At 39.7% G+C, this 22972-nt stretch overlaps 2 protein-coding genes and 1 non-coding gene across 5 annotated transcripts; 1 reads left to right on the top strand and 2 right to left on the bottom strand.

Moving 5' to 3' along the window:
- Nucleotides 1-474: 474 nt before the first annotated feature.
- Nucleotides 475-548, bottom strand: trnai-aau (transfer RNA isoleucine (anticodon AAU)). The gene has a single exon. It is a non-coding gene; the product is annotated as a tRNA-Ile (tRNA).
- Nucleotides 549-2642: 2094 nt separating this feature from the next.
- On the bottom strand, nt 2643-9324 carry LOC147169859 (uncharacterized). 2 transcript variants are annotated; one of them, XM_086082956.1, is made up of 11 exons: nt 9248-9324; nt 8126-8290; nt 7869-7923; nt 7635-7679; nt 7374-7433; nt 7094-7159; nt 6975-7001; nt 6812-6877; nt 6614-6679; nt 6115-6177; nt 2643-5979 (listed from the first exon to the last, which is right to left on the bottom strand). In XM_086082956.1, exons 3-11 carry the CDS (start codon nt 7920-7922, stop codon nt 3844-3846), a joined length of 2583 nt encoding a protein of 860 aa, XP_085939082.1. In that variant the 5' UTR covers nt 7923; nt 8126-8290; nt 9248-9324; the 3' UTR covers nt 2643-3843. The 2 variants fall into 2 exon arrangements, with proteins under 2 accessions (XP_085939082.1, XP_085939083.1); XM_086082957.1 differs by having other exon boundaries at nt 8126-8287; nt 9248-9300.
- Nucleotides 9325-13210: 3886 nt separating this feature from the next.
- On the top strand, nt 13211-22517 carry sparcl1 (SPARC-like 1). 2 transcript variants are annotated; one of them, XM_086083209.1, is made up of 11 exons: nt 13211-13370; nt 15214-15269; nt 15358-15411; nt 15484-16410; nt 17705-17798; nt 18166-18287; nt 19630-19750; nt 19835-19971; nt 20138-20286; nt 21190-21338; nt 21695-22517. In XM_086083209.1, exons 2-11 carry the CDS (start codon nt 15216-15218, stop codon nt 21721-21723), a joined length of 1836 nt encoding a protein of 611 aa, XP_085939335.1. In that variant the 5' UTR covers nt 13211-13370; nt 15214-15215; the 3' UTR covers nt 21724-22517. The 2 variants fall into 2 exon arrangements, with proteins under 2 accessions (XP_085939335.1, XP_085939336.1); XM_086083210.1 differs by lacking the exon at nt 13211-13370 and adding an exon at nt 15021-15127.
- Nucleotides 22518-22972: the final 455 nt, after the last annotated feature.

Here is a 22972-nt window from a genome sequence, read left to right as displayed (position 1 = left end):
TTCATGATTAATACAATAATTTTTTTGTGAATAATTAATCAATCAGTTAACGCTTTAACTTTGACAGCACTAATTTATATGTGTTTAGATGATCTGAATGACCTCTGTCTATTATCTAATATTACTTCCAGCGGTCTATATATGTCAACATCTCATACTTGTTTCAAAATTGACAAAAGAACAACTGCCATAAAAATATTGGATTACATTATGAATAAACTGTTTTAGAAGAAAAAAAACGGTTGAAGTAGAAAAGCATTTTGAGCTTACATTAGCGTTGTGCTTTTATTGGTGACATAATTGATGCTGAGTAAAATACATTCAGTTTTTAACATTTAAATGCTGTAAAAGCGCGTTACATCTTGGATTTATGCTGTAAAACTAAATGATTTAAAACAAAAAACAAACAAATGTAACGTCCAAAAACAATCAGGAAAATACAAAAAGCAAAGCAAAAAAAATAAACAAAATCTTTGGCCCGTACGGGGATCGAACCCGCGACCTTGGCGTTATTAGCACCACGCTCTAACCAACTGAGCTAACCGGCCATGTCGACGCATTGCCCTATATAAAATTTTATAGTTTGCCAGCTACAGTTGGGATTTAACGAAAACGAGCCATTTGCCATTCTAGCGATTTTGGCATCCAGGAAAAGTATTTTTTTTTCGGGTTGTAGTCATTACTTGCTCGCTAATTGCACGCTGTAGTAGTAGAAATGGGTCTTGTAATAAAAAGAAATTCGCAATTGCGCAGGAAAGCCACTGAAGGCGCTCATGTTCTGAGGGTCGACTCTAGAAGCCCAAGTGTACCACTGGGTTTCGCTTTAACTATGAAGATTGTAACCCTATGTATTATCTCTATTAATTCTTCTTCCCCCGTCCAGTGACCTCTTAACCGTGGCACAAAAGACAGAACAGGCATGTTCTCTTGTCGTTGTTTTAGCACAAACTTTATTCTTCCCTTTTAACCAACATACAGTGCGCTGAGTCTGCCATTCACTCTCTGGACCGACACCGCCTCCCTGTGCCAAAGTGCGGAACTGCGACACTATAGCCCCACCATACTGTTCTTAAAGGACCAGGCTTGGCTTGTAATATGTAAAAACCAACAACAACAAAAGTAATACATAGCCTAGATTGTTCTCAGTTTTTGCTCATGTTTAACAAAAAAAACCTTCTAACATGTATAATGTAGAAACAAATACTACAAAATGTTATCATTGTGAAATCTTTATTCAATTATTCCATACATATCTGAACACTGATGTGTTGTTTAAAAAACTAACTTGCTTTAGAAAATATGAACTAACACTATGGAGGTAAATTTGGTGCAAAACTAACTTGTGCAAAAAATTTGTACCTGTAGAAAAAAGTCTAAATTTGTATCTGTAAAAGTCGTGATTTGTATCTGTAAAAAAAATGTGTGCCTGTAAAAAATTTTTTTGTGTCTGTAAAATAAATTTGTACCTGTAAAAAAAAAATGTGTATGTGTAAAACAAATTTGTATCTGTAAAAACAAATTTGTACCTGTAAAAGTCATGATTTGTATCTGTACAAAAAAAAATTTGTACCTGTACAAAAAAAATTTTGTACCTGTACAAAAAGTATAAATTTGTATCTGTAAAAGTTGCGATTTGTACCTGTAGAAATGACAACTTGTAGTCAAAGAAGTCGCCACTAGGAGTCACAAGTGGGTTTTCTGCTGCTGTTCAGTGACGTGAGTTTTGCCCCATTTGTCGCGCTACAAATGGAGCAAAACTAATTTGTACTTGTAGAGCGCCGTGATTTGTACTTGTAAAGAAGGGGGCGGGCTCTGGTGTAATGAAGGGTTGTTTTGACCAATCAAGTGAGAAGGATTAGAGCGGATTGGAGCGCAACCTCATTGGTTTAGCGAACGACGGTGGCGGGACTCGCGGAAGGATACAAGCAGGACACATCGTCGCCAACCAACATACATATTAAGAATACTTCTTAATATGTATGTTGAGGAAGAATACTTCAGTATTCTTAATATGTATGTTGAGGAAGAATACTTCAGTCGACTGAAGTATTCTTAATATGTATGTTGGTTGGCGACGATGTGTCCTGCTTGTATCCTTCCGCGAGTCCCGCCACCGTCGTTCGCTAAACCAATGAGGTTGCGCTCCAATCCGCTCAAATCCTTCTCACTTGATTGGTCAAAACAACCCTTCATTACACCAGAGCCCGCCCCCTTCTTTACAAGTACAAATCACGGCGCTCTACAAGTACAAATTAGTTTTGCTCCATTTGTAGCGCGACAAATGGGGCAAAACTCACGTCACTGAACAGCAGCAGAAAACCCACTTGTGACTCCTAGTGGCGACTTCTTTGACTACAAGTTGTCATTTCTACAGGTACAAATCGCAACTTTTACAGATACAAATTTATACTTTTTGTACAGGTACAAATTTTTTTTTGTACAGATACAAATCATGACTTTTACAGGTACAAATTTGTTTTTACAGATACAAATTTGTTTTACACATACACATTTTTTTTTTACAGGTACAAATTTATTTTACAGACACAAAAAAATTTTTTACAGGCACACATTTTTTTTACAGATACAAATCACGACTTTTACAGATACAAATTTAGACTTTTTTCTACAGGTACAAATTTTTTGCACAAGTTAGTTTTGCACCAAATTTACCTCCATATAACACAGCTAGTGATCATGTCAGTAACAACTAACACATTAAAATTGGTCATGAATGAAACAACGTGTTACTCTAACACGGCCTCTTTCTTTAGTAATGCGTTATTTCCAAACTGATAATCAGATTTAAATTACTTAACCTAGTCGCCAAGTGTTACTAATATGGCAAGGATAAATCACCAGAATATCGAAGTACTTTATTTGGCTGAAACAGGGCAATATCAGCAAAATGAACATTCATAATTCTCTAAGTTGGTAAATCATTAAGAAACTAAATAGAAATGACCAGGATGTCTCTAAACCAAACACACCCAACAGTCAGCGTTAAACACAAATAAAATAAACATGCAACACAAGTACAACCTGATAGGTCAAGTACCTTGCACACACAATCTAACGGCAACGCAAACAGCAAGTAAACAATAACGATTAACAGCATTTACTATGTACAAAAGACTAGTTTGTTTTTCGGTAGGTGAACGTTGCGGGTACTATTCTAATGGATCCCGAAAAGCTTGAATAACATCATGATAGAGCGAGGGGCGATTGAGAGTGATGCAGTAATTTAAGTTACCGGTTACCTAAGCAGCATTTCACATATTTCTGAAGATAAATTACCTTGTCCCAGAGTATGTGTACATGTGAAGTAATTTCATACCACAATTTTTGTGTGTATTTGTTAAATCGAAGAAGTTAAGTTTGTTTGTTTGTTATTCTGTGTGCCAATTAAGTTACCATGCTATGCTAAGTTAGCATCTGCCTATATTGCCTAATGAGCGAGCTGGGTCTGGAACAAAATATTTTATTATACAATATAGTTTATTATACGATTAGACAAATCTTAACACAAGAGCCCGATAAAGGAATACTACAGGAAAGTGACTGACAAGCAGCACAAAACATTTTGTGTTTAAGGATAACACAAGCAAATACAAATTAAAAGATTTATTTTCATAAAACACACAAAATGCAGTAAACTGTATAGATACACTCTGCAGCCAGGTGAAGACAGGAGTACAAAATAATTTCAGTAAACAAACAGTAACATGATACCAATGTCAACATTCAGGTGTAGAAAAAAAATAGCTTATGAGCCACCTAATACCGCCAGACAGCTTCTTCAACAGTCTTGAAGTTAATGTGTGAAACTTGCTTTAGATGAGGTCATCTTCTCCGCAGACGTAACTCCATGTCGTCCTCATCTGGCACCATGAGGTGGTCCACAGAGTAGTGAGCATCGTCGCCGATATCCTGGAAGAAATACTCCTCGCTCTCACAGCTCTCATCCCCGTCTTTACAGTCTGCACCTTTGCTTTGGCGCGCCTCGTTGCTTTCATGACTGTTGCTGTCTTTGGCCTCGTTGCTTTCACTGCTCTCGTGGCTGGCGGTGCGACTGGATCCATTGCTTTCATTGCTCGTGGAGTCGTCATCCTCGGTGGTGTCACTGGACTCACTGCTCTCGTGACTAGTGGAGTGACTACCTTGAGTGGTTCCGCTGCTCTCCGGACCGGCGGTGTCAGTGGATTCACTGCTGTCGTTACTTGTCATATCACTGCCAGTGCCGGTCTGAATGGTTTCTTCACTGGCGCTTTCACTGCTCTCAATCACACTTACCAGCGAGGTCTTGACGTGGTAGTTTATTTGACTGACTTTGACTGCCTCATGGGTTTCACTGCTGGGGCTAATGGTCTCGTTACTATCTTCACTCGCACTCTGACTGCTCTTGTCTTCTTCGTTGCTTTCATGGCTTGTGCTGCCATGAGCGTCACTTGTTTCACTGCTTTCACTACTGGTGCCATCGCGACCCTTATCGGCCTGACCGGCTTTCCCACCGTCTCTTCCACTTTTGTAAATAACTTTATTAACCAATGGGGCTTTGATGGTATGACTTTTGTCATCGGTTTGAGTCGACCCAATGCTGGCGCTCTCGCTGGACTCGCTGCTGTCACTGGCCTCACCATTATCACCGATGTCACTTTCGTTGCTCTCAGTACTGGTGGTGTCACTGGTCACGCTGGGCTGAACTGTTTCTTGACTGGTGCTCTCACTGCTGTCAGTCACATCACTTACTAGTGAGCTCTTGAAGGCATAGGTTGCTTCACTGACCTTAACCGTCTGAGGGGTTTCAGTACTGGGGCTGTTCGTGGCCTTGCTGGATTCAGTGCTTTCATCACTGGCGCTCTCGCTGCTGTTGTCTTCCTCAGTGCTTTCTTGACTTGAGCTGTCATGAGTGCCACTTGTTTCACTGCTTTCGCTACTGGTGCTGTTGCTAGCTTTACTGGTCTCACCGCTTTCACTGCTGGTTTCATCACTTCCCTTGCCGGTCTGTCCAGATTCCCCAATGATACTCACACTTTTGTAAATCACTTTGTTCAGCAATGGGCTCTTGATGGTATAACCTTTGTCGCTGGTTTGAATCGATACGTTGTTGCCACTACTGGTGCTCTCATTGGACTCACTGCTATCACTGTCATGATCACTGATGTCACTGGTCGCACTTTCATTGCTCTCGGTACTGGTGGTGCCACTGGTCACGCTGGTCTGAACGGTTTCTTCACTGTTGCTTTCACTGCTGTCAATCACATCACTTCCCATTGAGCTCTTGATGGCATAGCTGACTTCACTGACCTTAAACGTCTGGTGGATTTCACTACTGGGGCTGCTTGTGGACTTGGTGCTTTCATCACTGGCACTCTCGCTGCTGTTGTCTGCCTCCTTGCTTTCATGACTTGTACTGTCATGAGTGTCACTTGTTTCACTACTTTCACTACTGGCGTTGTCGCTGGCTTCACTGGTCTCATTGCTTTCACTGCTGGTTCCGTCGCTACTCTTGATGGTCTGATCAGGTTCCCCATAGTTGCTCTCAATTTTATAAATAACTTTTTCGACCAATGGGCTCTTGATTGTGTAACGTTTGTTGTCAGTTTGAATTGGTCCATCATTGTTACTTCCGATGGTCTCGGTGGACTCGTCGCTGCCGCTATCGGTGGCCTCACTCATGTTACTGCTCTCGGTGCTTTCACTCCTTGAGCCATCGACGCTCTGATTGGATTCATCACTGGTGCTGTCACTGCTGTCAGTCGTATCACTCGCCCCTTGGTCCTTGATGCCGTGGCGTGTGTCATTGGCCTCATTACTTTCGCTACTGGTGCCCTCATCATTGTCAGCAGCGTCAGCTGTGTTGCCAGTGATGCTGCCTGTGTCCCCTTCCTCACTAGTAGTGTCGCTGAGGTCTGCTGTGTGCTGCTGTGATTGACTAACAACTTGGTTGTCAGTACTCGCAGAAGCTGGATCCCAATTCTGAAGCAGAAAAAAAACCCTTGTGTTACTTGAGCCATTTTAGGCAGTAGGTTTAATTCATAGCCACAAAAGAAGTGAAAATATTACATTCCAAATTATGCCTTCAGTACATTAAGTCATAATAAGGTAAATCACCTTTTGGTACTGTTGGATGTAATACTGATAGGATGTTGGATCATAGGAACCTCCACTTTGAGCCTGAGGGAAATGAATAGAGGCATTTAATGATACACTTTACCATCTACAGAGACAGACACTTCCGTCTGTGTCTCGACCCCGTCGTTGACGGATGCTCAAATTGTCGGCGAGTTCCCACTTTTTTGGCGGGTGCTTTATGACACGAAACCTAAAAAAAATACATGGGCTGAACAACGACCGAAGCAGGTCCGGGTCAGTACTTCTCAGTCCGTGTATTTTTTCAAGGCTTTGTGTCATAAAGAACTTGCTGAAAATGTTGCCGTCTGCCAAAAATATGGGCATCCGTCAACCTCAGGCCAACGGAGGGACGGAAATACCCACCTCTAACCATCTACATCATCACTGACATAATTAAAAAGAAAGACTAGAAAATACATCCCAAAATTGTACCAATAGCAGATACTATAATATAATAATAATGAATTAAGTATATTACCTGCTGGTAGTAGTGGTACAAGTACTGCTGATAAGACTGTTGATCGTATGAGCCTCCAGTTTGAGACTGAAAGAAGTTAGCAGAGCGAAACAGTTAATGATACACTTTATGATTACCGTCAACATGATTATGTTGCATTTGTCCGAGGCTCATCTGTCATACTGTCATCTATAGAGAAAAACATTTTGAATAAATTACCTGCTGGGGGTTCTGGTAGGGGTAATGCTTTTCGAATTGTGGATCATAGGAACTTCCACTTTGAGACTGAAAGAAATTAACACATTTAAATGAATGACATTAGTTAACATCCCGTTCATTTGTGTAATGTTCATCATTGTCATCTGTAGACAAAAACACTCACTCGATGTTGGCGATTTTCTTCAGAGCTCTGAAACCCACAAAAGATGAGGGGGAAAAAAAATCAAAACGATACCTTTAGCAGCAGAAAATCATAATTCCGTCATGTGTCGATTAAAATACCTGCTGATGGTGCTGGGAGGGGTAAGGCTGATAGGATTGTGGATCAGAGGAACCGCCGGTTTGAGACTGAAAGAAATTAACACAGACATTTAATGACACCCTTCAAGCATCTGGTGCTGTCATTGAAAGTTCATTAGAGTAAGCCACATACACACACCAAAAAAAAACCACACAAAAAATTAGAGTTTTTTTTTTAAACCCCAGATCTCAGACCTCCCAAAATAAAATAAAATGATAGCTGCAAATTGCAGTAAATCATAATTAAATCCAAGTAAATTACCTGCTGTTGGTAGGTGGAATGTTGATAGGATTGTGGAATGTATGAACCTCCAGTTTGAGACTGAAAGAAATTAACCGGAGAGAATGAGACATTTAATGATACTCTTCAACATCAACATCATTACTGTAGCGCATTCTTTGAAGATTTGTTGCTTGAAATTGCAGATGCGTGCAGACAATATAATCACACCATTAGTCTAATGATATGCTGGATTTCTAACATTAAATGAAATTGAGAAAAAGAAAAGAAAAATGCACTCACTGATTCACTTGATTCACTTGACTCTGCGACGCCATTCAATGAAATCTGACAGATGAAGAAATAAAATGAACGTGTTTACACTGTCCGTGATTATTCGGGAGCTATTTAATTTATAGCACCACAAAAGTTACATTTAAAAAAACAGGTATATGACTGATGAAATTGTTTTTCTTTAATAATAAGCATTTATTTAATAACAAGCATTGTACTTATTTTCCCAAAATATGTACTTACAGGTTTGGCAAATACAGCCCCAATAAGGCAAAATGTTAGTACGATGACCTTCATTCTGTAATACACATGTGCAATACACATTATTATAGAGCTAAACCAATCTCACACATTTGTTTTATTATTGTCAGCAAAATCTAAAGCTAAAAGCAGATGTTTGCATGCAAATTTAAAATACAGAAATATGTTAATTCTATGTAAAGAAAAATGCAAGCACATTTAACTGAATGAAAAGATACAAAATAAATATTAAATATTACCTGAGTAGAAGCAGTCAAAGCTTGATGGATAATCTTCTTTCAGTGAGACGCCAAGTGAGAAGCTGTCCGAGCTTTAGTTTATGTGACAGCGAGCAGGAGAAGCCAGCGCCTATTCTGAGCTGCAAGATCGTAGTTGGAGCATGCTGTAGGAAACCCCAACAGCTACTGTATATATGCAAACCAAATTATGCTTTAGTTACATCACTTCCTTCCGGATTTCTCTTCTATGGACACGCCAAGATATTTGTGCCAGAGAGTGAGCTCAAAACATTTTGGCGGGCTGGTGATGATTACACACACAAACCACAAACAGACACGCCACAAACACGCGCGCATCCGCACTCATGCACAGACATACACATTTTTTTTTTTAAAACAAAATCCAGTTCTTGCACTTCAAACCAAGTGTCATAAACTATGGAGGAACATTATGTCAGCAAGCACATTTTTAGTGTGAACTAAAAAAATTGGTCCATAGACAGAGACTGTAGATACAGTAGCTAACTAGCTAGCTAGCTAGCAGATAGATAGATAGATAGATAGATAGATAGATAGATAGATAGATAGATAGATAGATAGATAGATAGATAGATAGATAGATAGATAGATAGAAAATGATATATCTAAAATTCAGACCTTGCCCCCCAGATCCACACTTACATTTTGGTCAGACTCTGCCCCCTCATTTGTCATAGGCCTATATGAAATACAGATGCGCAAACTATAGGGTTTGTGTTCCTTTGGGGAGAAAAAAACCATCACCCACTCAGAGCGGAAGCGTGGCATAAACGAGGTTATACTTGTTTCCCTGTTACCTTACATTTTGACCACTTTTCCCCAAAACTGCCAACTGTCAATGCTGATGAAGTCCAGAAGACATTATAAATCCTTTATACTTACTATATTATACGTTTTTTAGTCAAACTCACGTGCTGCCCTATTACCTTGTCTTTGTGACATCAATGTATATTGTAGCTTAACTGTATCTACAAGCTTCAGCACAGCCAACAAATTTCATCCATTTCATTAGCTTTGTTCATGACGTGCGTAAATAACAACAGTAACAATGGAAATACATCATTGTTTGTGCATATGCACCAAACAACAGTTTATAGTACCCACTATTTTTGGAGTCCTTTGTGCAGAAGAGATCTCCGGTCCTTGCTGGTGACTCCATCGATTTGTTGGGGGACTTCAATGCTCACGTGGGTAATCACAGTTAGACCTGGCAGGGCGTGATTGGGCGGAACAGACACTTCGATCACAGCCAAAGCGTTGTTCTGTTATTGGACTTCTGTGGTAGTTAGGAATTGTTCATAATGAACACCATGTTCAAACATAAAGGTATCCATACGTGCACTTGGGACCAGGACACTCTAGGCCACAGTTCATTGGTCAACATTGCGGTTGTGTCATCGAACAGACAAAAAGCCCACGCCGGGAAACATTGAGTCTGAGTTGACCGTGTTCTGGGGAAATCAACAGTTGGATTGGTGCAGTGTTTGCAGTAATGTGGACTCTCTATCCGTCTGTTGTGGTAAAGATAGAGCAGAGCTGAAAGGCGAAAGCAATCTACATTCCTATCCTCACCTATGGGTACGAGCTGTGGTTCTTGACTGAAAGAACTAGATACAAGCAGCAAAAATGATTTTCCCCGCAGTGTGTCCAGGCTGTCTCTTGGTTATAGGGTGAGAAGCTTGGTTATTCGGGAAGGGTTCAGGGAAGAGCCGCTGGTCTTCTGCATTGAGAGGAGCCAGATGAGGTGGCTCGGGCATCTGATCAGGATGCCTCCAGGACACCTCTCAGGTGAGGTGAGGTCCATGTCCCACCGGGAGGAGGCCCTGGGGACGGGTCAGGATATGCTGGAGAGACTTTGTCTCCTGGCTGGCTTGGGCACACCTTCGGATTCCCCCAGAAGAGATGCACGAAGTGGCTGGGGAGAGGGACATCTACATTTCCCTGCTAAAGCTGCTGTGCATGTGACCCAACCTCGGATAAGCAGAAATGATGGATGAATGAAACCTTGACCTTTCGTAATCATGGTAAACCATCAAATTGGTAATCAGCCTATTTAGTAGCACTAGAAAGTGTGTCCGGACTTTTGACTGGTAGTTTATACAAAATATAGGCCTACTGTAACTATGAACTGTGCAAAATGCAAAAATACAGGTGCCTCGAGTACAATAGTATAATGTATTATTAAAAAAAAAAATGTTTAGAACCCCATCGTAAATAAAATATAGTTTTGTTACGATGTAACCATACCCTGTTTTTGGAACTTTGGGATTGGTCTGTGGAAATAAGATATGTACAGTAAGATACCTAAATAAAGAGATCATATTTCCTGTCTGAGGCTTTTAAAAGTTTCCTGTCTGTCCATATATGGTCTGTCTTTAAATAAAACTAAAGAATTCCTTGTTTAACCTCCTTGGAGTTTGGCTATGCACAAGAAACATGTAATTAGGCTGGGGATGTTCACTCAAGTCTGGAGCACTTTGCAAACCACAGCCGCCACTCGGTGTCCTGCTTTAGAAAGGGGCGTAGTGAGCCGAGGTTGATTGATGCTTGTTGTGGCACGCAGACATGCGGTTTACTATGTCTGTGTGTTCGCCGTGCGGTTCTGTGAAGTTGTGTGATGCGTTGACCTTCACAGTCAAGTCTGTGGATTTACGCAAGGGAAATAACTTGATTGCAAGTGAACATTTGTCACAATTGTGACTTTCTTTATATCACCTGGTGGTTTTCAGAGAATGAATTAGAAAACTGCAGAACACTTGCGTTCCAACTATGGAATCAATATATAAATGATTGCTAAAGTAATGCTAGCACTCTGAACAGGAAAGGGAGAACAAACCTCAGATACCGAAACCATCTTGGGTGCAATATGGGTCTAAGTCAGTTGAGCTTTTGCAGTGAGAAAATTAAATAAATTCACGAATTTGGAAGAATATGTTAGGAATTGGATTTATCCAATAGTGTATCTTTTACAACTGCACTTGAAGTATACTCAGGTTTATCACGGTAAATAAGTAAAAACCCATACAAGCATAGGGAGAACATACAAACGCCACACAGGAAGGCGAGAGCCGTCATTCGAACCTTAGACAGATGTGCTAACCGCAAGTCACTGTCCTGCCCAACAAGTAGCCAAAACAAATTTGCCAGCTTCTATTTTAAACCGTCTGTAAACAAGTTCTAAGAAGTTACAGTTGCACAATTTGGGTTCTTGCCTTGTAAAAGGCAAGGCACATTTTTTTAATGACTTTCACAAACTACTGTTTTTACATTATACTGTTGGTCTTATGGCCTATGACAGTGGTGTCTTTTTAACGAGTGAAGGCTAAGACAATGGTGATTTTTAGCAATTTCATATCTTGTTTCAACTACTACAATGGTGCATTAAGGCCACGTACATTTTTTTTGTTTTTTGAGGGGGCGTAATATTCCGAGAAAGATTTGGGACATTATAAAGTGGTAAATTTGCGGAAAAAATACGAATAAATTTACGAGAAATAAACTCGCAGATTTGCGAGAAAAAAACTCTGAAACGTGTGACACGTAGCGTAGCTATAGTCTGGACAGTGTTGCCTTTTGTACATCAGGAGCTATATAATGCTAAAATTCGTTGTTGGTTAATAGAACAATCTTTAAAAAATGAAAACGCAGGATGGAGACATATTTCTAAACTTTACTCGTTACACACGGCAAGCTACAGCAACAACACTTCCTGACCCACTATCAGCTGACTAACACTAACCAATCAAAAGCTTGCAGACTTTAGGTAAATGCAAGTGAATGACTGAGAACAACAGATTCAACACATCAATTTAGCAACTTGTACACAACGCTTCAAAGTGCGTGTGCTTAATATGATATGGTTAATATCTGCTAAAGCAATCACTCTCTCCTTATTTGAAAACCCGACCGAAAAGTATTGGCACAAACATCCGAGAACGCTATGTGTATTTCTTGCAAATTTCAGTTTTTTTTTTCTTGCAAATCTGCGAGTTTTTTCCTCGCAAATTTGCCACATTATGATGTGACAAATCTGCAAGTTTTTTCCCGTAAATTTGTGCGTGGGTTTTCTCGCAAATTTACCACTTTGTAATGCCGCAAATATGAGTTTTTTTCTTGTAAAGTTGATTTTTTTCACGGAATATATAAAAAAGGTGGAATATAGCTTCAGGACACCCTGCTTGGCAAGCCGTGGTTGTGGTGCCCTTTTCTTGAGCCAGGATTCAGCAAAAATGTTGAATGTGGGCCCAGGAGCCTCAATTTGACCTCACAGTTGGACTGTTCAGTGACATGCAGTTTTCAGTCACTTCAACTGATTTCTTGATATCTTTGGCACTAGCAGGAAACAAAAGGATCATTTTGACCTCAGTTTCTGTTTCTGATCATTTCGACAGCCTCGTAGCTGGTGAATTTCATGTTTTGGGGCAATCCTAGAGGCGTATTTTCGGAGCGTACAACGTCCAGTAAAATGTGCTCTCTGCAGTGAAGCCATTCTTAAAAGAGCAGTGGGCAGCTTTGTACTGCCTCGGGAATCCAATCCAGACCATGTGTCAGCACCTTGGTCAAGGAAAATGGCCAGAAATGAACTTACATGTTTTTGGAATGTGACAGCAGGCTGGGTAACTGAGAGAAAATCCACAGAAGCGTGGATACTGCATGGAAACTCCACAGCAAAAGGCCAAAAAGTCGGGTGTTAAGAGCAAATGGAAAGCTGGAGTTGAACCAAAAGCCTTGAAAAAAAAAATCTAACTTGTGGAATCCCAATTTACTTGCCCCAGAAAGGCCCGTATTTCATTTTCTGTCCAATGCTGGTCTTGTCTGCTTCTCTCCGTTGTAATATTCTGGGTTTGAATCCCATCCTGAGACTTCCATTGTGGAGTTTGTTTACAGGAGAATACGTGTGAATATTTTTTTGTCTTTATCTGCGCTGTGATTGACTGGCTACCAGCCCAGCGTGAACCCATCTGTTGCTCAAAGTCATCCTAATATGTAAATGTAGAAAATGGACGGATGGTGCACAGTATTTGAGTCTTTCTTTCCCCTGAGCCCCCAACCCATTTGCTATCAAAGTGTTGGCGTGACTGACCTATTGTGTGTGAGGCGTGTGTGTGCAGTGTTTGTAGAGTATGATCCCCGTCTGGAATACAAAAGAGCTTCTTCCCAGGTTGAGCAGAGGCACATCCTAATGCTTGCGCAGAATTCCCCTTCTTCTTCAAGCAACTTACCTCAGGTATTATTTCCTTATGCGCGGGTGTTTTATTCTCACATTAAAAATTTGTGAATTTATGCTGTCTGATTAGTTCCCATTTGTTGTAGCAGCTGCTGGTATGCTCGTACTGAGGCCTCTTTTATCCGAGGTTGAGTGTTTATTGCTTTATTCTGATACTTGGGATTTATGTGTATCACCAATATGTTATATGAGCTACAATCAAACGTCTAGACTCATCTGTAAAAAATATGCATGTTGATATACGCACGTGTCTCAGATTGAGTCAAGTGTGTACTAGTCACACGATGAAGAACCATTTAGTATTTTATTCACGCCGTTTATGTAGCCCATATATCAATGTGGCAGACGTTCCCTCAGACACACTTGAGTATAATTGCGGCTTGACAAATGCACATTTATCACCAGTCAATCAGGTTGAAAGATTCTGTCAACTTAATAATGCCACAAATGAAAGTTCTAAATTACAGTCTGTCTAGACTAGAGGTTGGCAAAGTATGGTTAAGTAAGTATAGTATTTGTTGTGTCAATTTCTCCATACAATTGATGAATTATAACACATTTATTCAGTTTAAATGATTAATCTCATTGAATAATTGGCTAATTTGTTTATTGTAAATAATTAAAAACTAATGGGAGTAAAAACTATTTACATATACATTTAAAATGCATTTGATAAATTAATTGTAATTAATTAATTAATTAATTATTGTTTATTATTATTTGATCGCTCGTGTCGTGACAAAACCACCTATGTCAAAATTTTGTGAATTTTTCTTTTCTCACAAATTTAGACTACTGTTTTGTACCCATACATACCTTTTTTTTAAACACATTATTGACCAATCAAGCAGATGCAAGAATCAACAAACCTGAAAAGCGAATAATGTCATTTTGTCAAATAACATTGTAGTTGTTAAAAATGTATACTTTTTTTTATGTGAAATTATTTTGTATTGATTTTCCTCATGAATTGGCTTAGTGGTTTATTTGAAAAAATAAAACAAAATTATATTAGTAAGATAAACAATTTTATATTTACATTTTAAATTTATTTAGGTAAATAATTGTAAATTAATTATTCATTCTAAATAATTTAAACAGAATGCTAAATCATGATTTCCTTATTAAAATTAATATTTTACACAGCTTACTTGTATTTTTTTAAAAAAAACAAATTACATTTTCTATGAATGTTTTGGCCCATATTTCCGTTTTAAAAATTAAATCTAGCCACTGAGCACAAAATTTTGCCCCCACACTCAAACCTACTATATCAAAGTTTCCCCTGAAAGCATCTTCAGTTTTACTGTACACAACATGCATTACAAGCATGAAAAAAATATGACGTATAGAAATATGAGTTGCGATGCTGCAGTCAGGACTGTGACTGTAAACTGTCATCTTAAAAAAAATCATATTTTTAATAAATATTTGTACACATCACAGCCAAGTCTGGAGTTGATATGCATGGGTTAACCGGACCAAACCAGAGAACTTTGGTTCCCATGAACAGACCCGCGAATGTCTGCTTTGCTTCCGCTCTGCAACAACAACAAAAAGCGACTGTGGACTTAGTCTGCTTTATTCCAGTCTAGTAGCTGCTTCGTGTTTACTTTAGCTTTGCAAGTGACTTGAGGTGAAGCCGAGGCTTGCTACCATGATGATGGGGGACGGACGGCTTTGCACATAAGTCAAATGTGTGGAAGTCAAAATATTTGCGGCAGTTTTGAAATCCGTCTATACGGGTTATTGCTTAGGTTTGTCCTTAAAGCATTTGCTTGTCTGTCTGTCTGTAGTGATTGATGTAAATGTGCATTTTCTTTATTTGTGTTTATTGTTCCAGGCATGAGGACCTGCATAGTTTTTATTTGCCTACTGGCTGCAGCATTCCCTTTATCTGTGAGTAGAGATGTCAGTAATGAAGACTATTTAATGACGTTTTCAAATACACATGTATCAAATATTTCACATTTCTAATTCCATATAGGTAGAAAATAATCGTCATGGAAAACATAGAACTTCACACAAGGCCAAAGAAAAGGTAACCGCCGACTCTCTTTTGTAAAAGGCCTTATTTGAAATTGTAATTTTTTTTGTTTCTTGCCCAATTCAGGACATTGTCATTGAGGAGGCCAATAAGGCACCAGTCTTCCCCACTTTAGTGGCTGTTGAAGCCAGTAACCAGGAGCAGGAAGATGGGGAAGCGAGCGCAGAAGACAACACTTCGGCTGTGAAAAAGAACGGTGAATTTGAGATGACCATGGATAAAAGCGAGGCGGTCCTGCTGAGTGAGGACGAACTGGTGGACCTTCTCGAGAAGGAAGCAGCGGAAGAGGAAGAAGCAGAAAGAGAAGGGATAGATGAAGAAGTGAATGCAGGTGTAAATGAAGAAGAGGTCAGTCAAACGGAAGAAGTGCGGGAGGGGAAAATGACGATGACACAAAATGAGCAGGTTAAGAATGAGAGTGTTGAGGGAGGTAAAAAGTTGGTGAAAGAAAGCAAACAAGATGAGGAAGAATCTTTAGGTGAAGAACATGTTGCTTTTTTGGAAGAATCGGAAGGCAGCACACAGTCCAAGATACTGTCCAGTTTTGACTACGCTGGTGATAGTGCAATTGTGCCACCTCTACGGCCAATTATGGACAAAGACCACACCGATGACATAAAGTACGTTTCTACATCAGATGTCAATGACGATAAATTTGGCGTTGGCGTCATAGATGACGATGTGTTGCAAAACACCAAAAGAACTGCACATCAAGGAGCGGCAAGTCAGGTTCAAAATCAAGACCACAAAACCAAAGCCTCAGAGACACATTTGGCTGTAAAGGGTGAGGAGAAAAGTCATGTTGAGAGTGGAGATCGTGCCAGTGGACAGACAAGGAGACCAAAGAAGAGCCAAAGAACAAGGAAGCACTCGCCACAAAGGGAGGAAAAACAAGATAAACACGAGCAGAGCCAAGACGCGCCTCAAGAGGTGGCAGGAGGACACAATAACAGCACAGTCCACAAGGCAAAGAGGAGAAGAGCAGGACAATGGGTATGGCACACATACAGAACCTCCAAAGTTCAACATTTCTGTGACACTCATGTCAAAATAAATACATATTGTCAAGTCAATTAATTAATGCTGGGCTCAAAATGTCACTGCACTCACAACATCTTTAACTCAAACCCTGGTCCTCGAGAGCCGCTGTCCCGCCTGTTTTCTATGTCTCCCTCCTCCAACACAGCTAATTCATATTATCAGCTCATCAGCAAGCTCTGTAGAAGCCTGATAACGATCCTGTTCATCAAATCAGGTGTGTTGGTGGAGGGAGACATGGAAGACAGGCAGGACAGTGGCTCTCAAGGACCAGGGTTCCCTACCCCTGCTCTAAGGCCACATATTAACTAACACTTTCTCATTAATAACCCTCACAGCAGTGATTCTCAAAAGTGTGGTAAGAGTACCAATCGGGCTCCCTTGTCCGGTATTTGAAAGAATCACTGGATAAAATGGTAAAATTATACCTATTGTTACCGTGACAACAACATAAAAAGAAATACAATACAGTACATTTTGATTAATACAATTCAGTTGTGTTTAACTTTGAAGTACAGATTGTTTGCAAACATTCGCTACGGTAACATTGATATTTAAAAATATTTACAGTATTTAAGTCAAATACAGTGTAACCCCGCAAACCTTTGGTTTGGCACTCATAAATTAACGGATTTGCAGATTTATTTTTCTTTTTGTGTGGGGCCAGGGACACCACCGTTTTCTTTTTTTTCCTTTTTTTTTTTTTGAGGTAAACACATGTTGTTGTCTGAAGATTTTGAAAAAAATTAATTCTCTGAAATTTTGCTATTCACAGACCACCCGGTACCTAATCCCTGCACATGATGAGGGTCTACAGTATTATTATTATTATTATTATTTTTTTTTAATTAGCGCAGTCTTAATGTTCAAACTTTGGCCATATACTAATATTGCTAGAATGCATGAAGCATTTTTATATTTAATGGCATTGCTCATAATATACTGACTCAGTCAGATCCTTTTCTATATCACAGTATAGTGCAATATAGTTGTAGTGGCTCATCGGTAGACTTGTGCAAGCCTTTACCAATCACCATAGTGGTAGTCATGTGTTTAATTTAGACCTTTTCTGCTGCCCTCAAGTGGCGAAAAAGGTTATTACATGTGTCCATCAAGGAGCTGCTGAAGTAAAAGGAAATTGTTTGCTTTTCCTGCACTAAATCTGATGTAGTTAAAAGCAGATTAAACATTTACAGATGTATAGGTTGTTTGCATGCGTTTGAATGATTCCCTACATTTCATCCTACAGGGCCCTTTAGTAGGTGTGAACCCAGTGCAGATAAGGGCCAAAGTGGATCTCTACCCGAGTGCCAGGTTCTCGCCTCCCCCAGAAGCGCCTCCTGGTTGGTGTCTGCCTAATACAGCAGCATTCTCTACATTGATTCCATCACTATACCAACAGTCTCGCAATCTGCTGACTGGCGAATTTAACGAATACTTCAGCATGAGCGGAGCCATTCTTGCTTCATGGCTGCAAGCAAAACACGACTCTACCAGTTTAAGGAGAGAATGCAGACAGATCAGGTGGAATTTAGTCACTGTAAAAACTTGAAGGCAGATGGAATGCGAAGGATGGTGTGTTGTGGTTTTAGCTGAAATGAAGCAAACCAGTCATGGAGGGACGTCAATCATATCGAGTCAGGTGTATTTATGGTAAATGGACTGCTTTTTATATAAGTATGATTTTTTAATGATTTTTGTTTGTTTCAGATCTATGCGATAACTTCCGCTGCAAACGTGGAAAAATATGCAAACTGGATGAGGATAATAAGCCAAACTGTGTATGCCAGGAACCCTCAGAATGTCCCTTTAGCTTGAATGAGTTTGATCATGTAAGTCTGAACTAAAATACAGTGACTATTTGTGTTTGTTTGCCCAACCATACTACGTAGTATGAGCAGCAATTTATTGAATTGACAATATGAGCTTCGATAAAAATGAGGAGACAGAAAATAGCAATATTTTGAGGGAGGTTAATTGTACCCCAAATGGCTAAAGAGAAATTCTCTCCATTTTTTATAGCATAGAGCAGTGGTTCTCAACCCTGGTCCTCAAGTACCCCTATACAGCCTGTTTTCAATGTCTCCCACAAGCAACACATGTGTTTCAAAAGATCAGCAAACTCTGCGTGAAGCCTGATAACGATCTTCAGCTGTGTTGGCTGGGGAGGCATGGAAAACAAGTATAGTAGAGTATGACCTTGTCACATGTACGCAAAAAACAAAAACATTCACACAAAGTGTGGATGGACGATTTAGTAGTTTTTAAATTTCAGTTTACCCAACATGGTTGTTTTTAATCATATGAGAGGAATGGAACAAACTATGCAGAAAGACCTTAGCTGAGATTTGAACCATCTTGACTGTAAGGCAGTCATGCTAACCGCTAGCATCCCATGTTGCCAAATGAGATAACACAGATTTTGTTGTCACGAAAGTTTGAACAGTTTTAGGGTGTTTTTTTTTTCTCTTTTTTTTTTTTTTTTTTTTTTTTTTTAGTTTTAGGGTGTTTGACGTCGCCGTTGTTTGACATCTGAAAATAACATTGTTTATTTATCTTTTTATTTGCTGTAATTTTTTTTAGATTTTTGTCTCTTTTTGTTTACAAAAGGGCTCATAATACACAAGTTACGACATTGGTATTCTCTCTATGCTACAACTATGATGAGGCTGCATGTGTCTTTTCAAGTGCATTCTTTCACTTTTAATGCAATATCATGAAAGAGCTCGTCACAGAAGGCCTGGTATAGGCAAATCATGTTTCATGTGAAAATCAAGCAAAAGTTCAGAAAAGTAGGCAATATTAGCAGTAAACAAATGCAAAAGCAGGTGACATCAAAACACAACCACTACTTCTAGCATCAGTCAATTTTCATAAATATCGATCACAAAAACTAAAACCAATTAAAAGAAAGGGATGGCATTTCAGACTCAGCAGTCGCAAATAATTCATAAACCATTAAAATATCGTTGGCGCTCAAATTATTGCTTGGTTTGCCAGAGCAATAAATTCAGACTTCTTAAAAAAAATAAAATTAATTAAATGAATAAATAAATAAATAAATAAATATATATATATATATATATATATATATATATATAAAACAATCAAAACAACACCTTTCATCTTCATACCTTAATCTGATAAAGAAGACCACTGTCTGTATTGCTGAAGGTTTGCGGGACAGACAACAAAACATACAACACTTCATGTGAACTCTTCGCCACGAAATGCAATCTGGAAGGCACCAAGAAAGGACACCGACTTCATCTGGACTACACAGGACCATGCAAATGTGAGCGCGTGTGAACATTTCACGTAAAGACTGATGCATGAAAAAAGAATATGACCGTGCGCTTTCTCCTTCTTTCTTGCTTAGTGATACCTCCATGTATGGACAGCGAGCTGGTCCAGTTCCCACTGCGAATGAGGGACTGGCTGAAAAATGTGCTGCTGCAACTTTATGAACACGACTCCATGTCTCCCGGCTACCTCACTGCCAAACAACGATTCAGGGTGCGTTAAACTTATTGCTGCAATTTTACAAAACCTTCACAAACTTTGATCTTGCATCTTCTGTCCCTCTAGTTCTCTGTCAATAGAAAACAATTTAGCATACATCACAAACGGAAAAAACAACTAATATGCAAGGGACATGAAGTTGTTCGGTTTGTGTTCATAGGTGAAGAAAATCTTTGAGAGCGAGCGACGTCTTCATGCTGGTAATCACTCTGCCGACCTACTGGCTCAAGACTTTGAGAAGAACTACAACATGTACATCTACCCAGTGCACTGGCAATTTGCTCAACTGGACCAGCACCCCTCTGATAGGTCCGTTTTACTGCACTGATTGACGCTAGCTCTGGCAAAGGCCAAAATAGGAATTTTCAAATGTTGTTTGTTTCATTTCATTGTTTCCGCATAATCATTTGCATGCAGTCGACTTTAGGGATATTCTATTCAGATTTCAAAAATATTTAACTGTATGTAATCTAAGTAAGCTAAAATAACTTTTGAGGAGCTAGATAAAATTGTATTTTTTTTGTGAAGAATCAACACCAAGTGGGACACAATTGTGATGTGGAGCAAAATTTACATGACATTTTTTTTCTCCAGAAAAATAACTGAAAAGTAGGGCGTGCAAAATGATTCACCCCCTTTTCTCTCAGTGCAGCCAATTGACTCCAGAAGTTGTCTGATGATTTCTGATTGATCCAAAATACTTACACAAGACACTGTGCATATGGCTCACTCTTTTAAGGTTCTTTAAGGTTCTTGTTTGGGTTTACACTCAAAATTTTCCTTACTTACGGTACTTGCTCTCACTGTTAGGATAACTGAAGACCCTAATTTAGTAAATTTAGCAAAGCGAGCGGCGCAACCGTGAACCATTGGGGTGTCACACCGATTTAGGTAATTTTGTGGACCAGAGCACTCGGGTGGCTCTGACAGTGGGTATACTGTGCCACTGTGGGTGTGAACACAGTGACTCACATGGAGACATCTCTGTACGGAATGCGTAATCGCATCGACCCGTGCATTGTCACTCCTTTTGACCCGTGTGGCAACAGTGTGACCAGGTACCCTTATTAAATACAAAATGAGCTAATGTTGACCGCAGGTATAAGTTTATACCAACTTTCTGCTAAAAAATTGTCACATGTGCCGGGTGCATGTCAATGGACACACCCCCCTGCCGTGCTTGATCATTTGATGTTGCTTTCTCCTGTGCAGAGTCTTGTCCCACTCAGAACTGGCCCCGCTGCGGGTCCCTCTGGTACCCATGGAGCACTGCACCTCTCGCTTCTTTCAGGAGTGCGATGCCGACAAGGACAAGCAGGTGTCCCTTACAGAGTGGACTTCGTGTTTTGGCATCAAGAATAGTAAGATCATTCACACACACAGACGCCATGTTCAATCAGAAATGAGTAAAGAAAGTCATTGAAAGGGGACGATGGTTAGCTCTGGTTCGATTTCCGGACTGTGCGGTCCTTTCCTGCAGATCATTCCCTCTTTCACCCCTTTCCTATCAACTCTTCAGCTGTCCTGTCAATTAAAGGCTAAAAAACCGCATTGAAACTACATGTTGACTTGTACTTGTTTGGCTCTGCATCAGGAGTTATTTATTACTCTATACTGATTAATTGTAATCCATTATGGTTTGAAATGTCTACTGAAGACTAAATACATTTTATTTGTAAATGTCAAGCCATTAACGCCAAGAATGTTGTTTCCACAGATGATATCGACGTTAACCTTCTCTTCTAAGCTCACTTTGTAGCTCACCAGCAGATGGCACGACATGACGGGGCCCCTGAGTTGTACTATCTATATGAACAAAATTTTCGAAAACACACCTTTTAACCAAGCGATTAGTTAATCAAGGGTTGGGCTAGAACTATTCATTTCCCTTTAATTATAATATTTCACTTGATTTACTTTAATGCAAGGACGTGCGGTCAGGGTAGGCAAGTAAGGCAGTGCCGCCCCCTGCTGGCCGTTCTCTGCATGTGAAGAGTTTAAAAACAACAACAACCTTATAATGATTACATTAAATGATGTTTCATTTTTTTTTTATGTCCGACTCCAGAGGAGTTGTGCCTCGACAGTCATGAGCCTCGCCGCATGTTACTGATTAAATGAATAAATTTTGGACACATCGAGGCTTTCAACTGTGGGCGAAGTTTGGGAAATTCCATTTCCTGTTCCATCATGACTGTACTTTAGTACAGAACTGAGACTTACTTCTTGTGTATGTAATCACCTGACATCCTAATACCTTAAATCTGAGAACCACATGCTTTATTTTCTACATTTGATAGTATTCTATATTTTAGATGCCACTGCTAGGATGCCATTTTTTTAAAGGTTAGAATTCAATCGTTATTTGTTCTTTCCAAGCTGGGTAAACATTTAGTGGAGAATGTGTTGCACGGTACATTATAGTAGCAGGCTGTTGAATATCCTTTTGCGGCGTCAAGTAGATTGGAAAATTGTTACTTACCTTACCTAGAATGTGTTTGTGTTTGCACAGTGTATCATTAAAAGATGAATGGAACGCATATTGTGTTTTTGCATCATGTTGGTGGATCCCTGTTAACTCCCATACAAATGTAAAAGGTCCAAATGATTGCAGTGACATCCAGTGCTTAACATTGATTGTTCCGAGAGCAATTGACCAATCTGCTTCACACAATATAAGCAGAGAAAGGAAATCATTGCAAAGCACTGATAAAGAATGTCTTGGCTGTTGTGCGTCATATCTTTACTATGAAGTGGTTTGTCCTCAACACCTGCTGAGACATATCAGACCAGCTCCAGGAAGCTGTGGCAATATTGCTCAAATATTGACCCAACCTTAATGGATTACAGCAAGTATTTTCTTATGGGGGGCGCAAATAGGACCTGATGGGCCAGACCAGCTGGTTGCAGCAGGCCCCCGCTGGGGAAGACCCACCGGTAACTACTGGACACATAGCAGCTTGCCACAGGAGGACGCAATCACCTGCCATGAGGA

This window comes from Leptonotus elevatus, chromosome 8 (assembly GCF_054856555.1).
Source record: "Leptonotus elevatus isolate MCC_2025b chromosome 8, RoL_Lele_1.0, whole genome shotgun sequence".
Classification (NCBI taxonomy): domain Eukaryota; kingdom Metazoa; phylum Chordata; class Actinopteri; order Syngnathiformes; family Syngnathidae; genus Leptonotus; species Leptonotus elevatus.
Note: the sequence above shows the minus strand (reverse complement) of the source record. Positions and strands in the feature narration are given on the sequence as shown.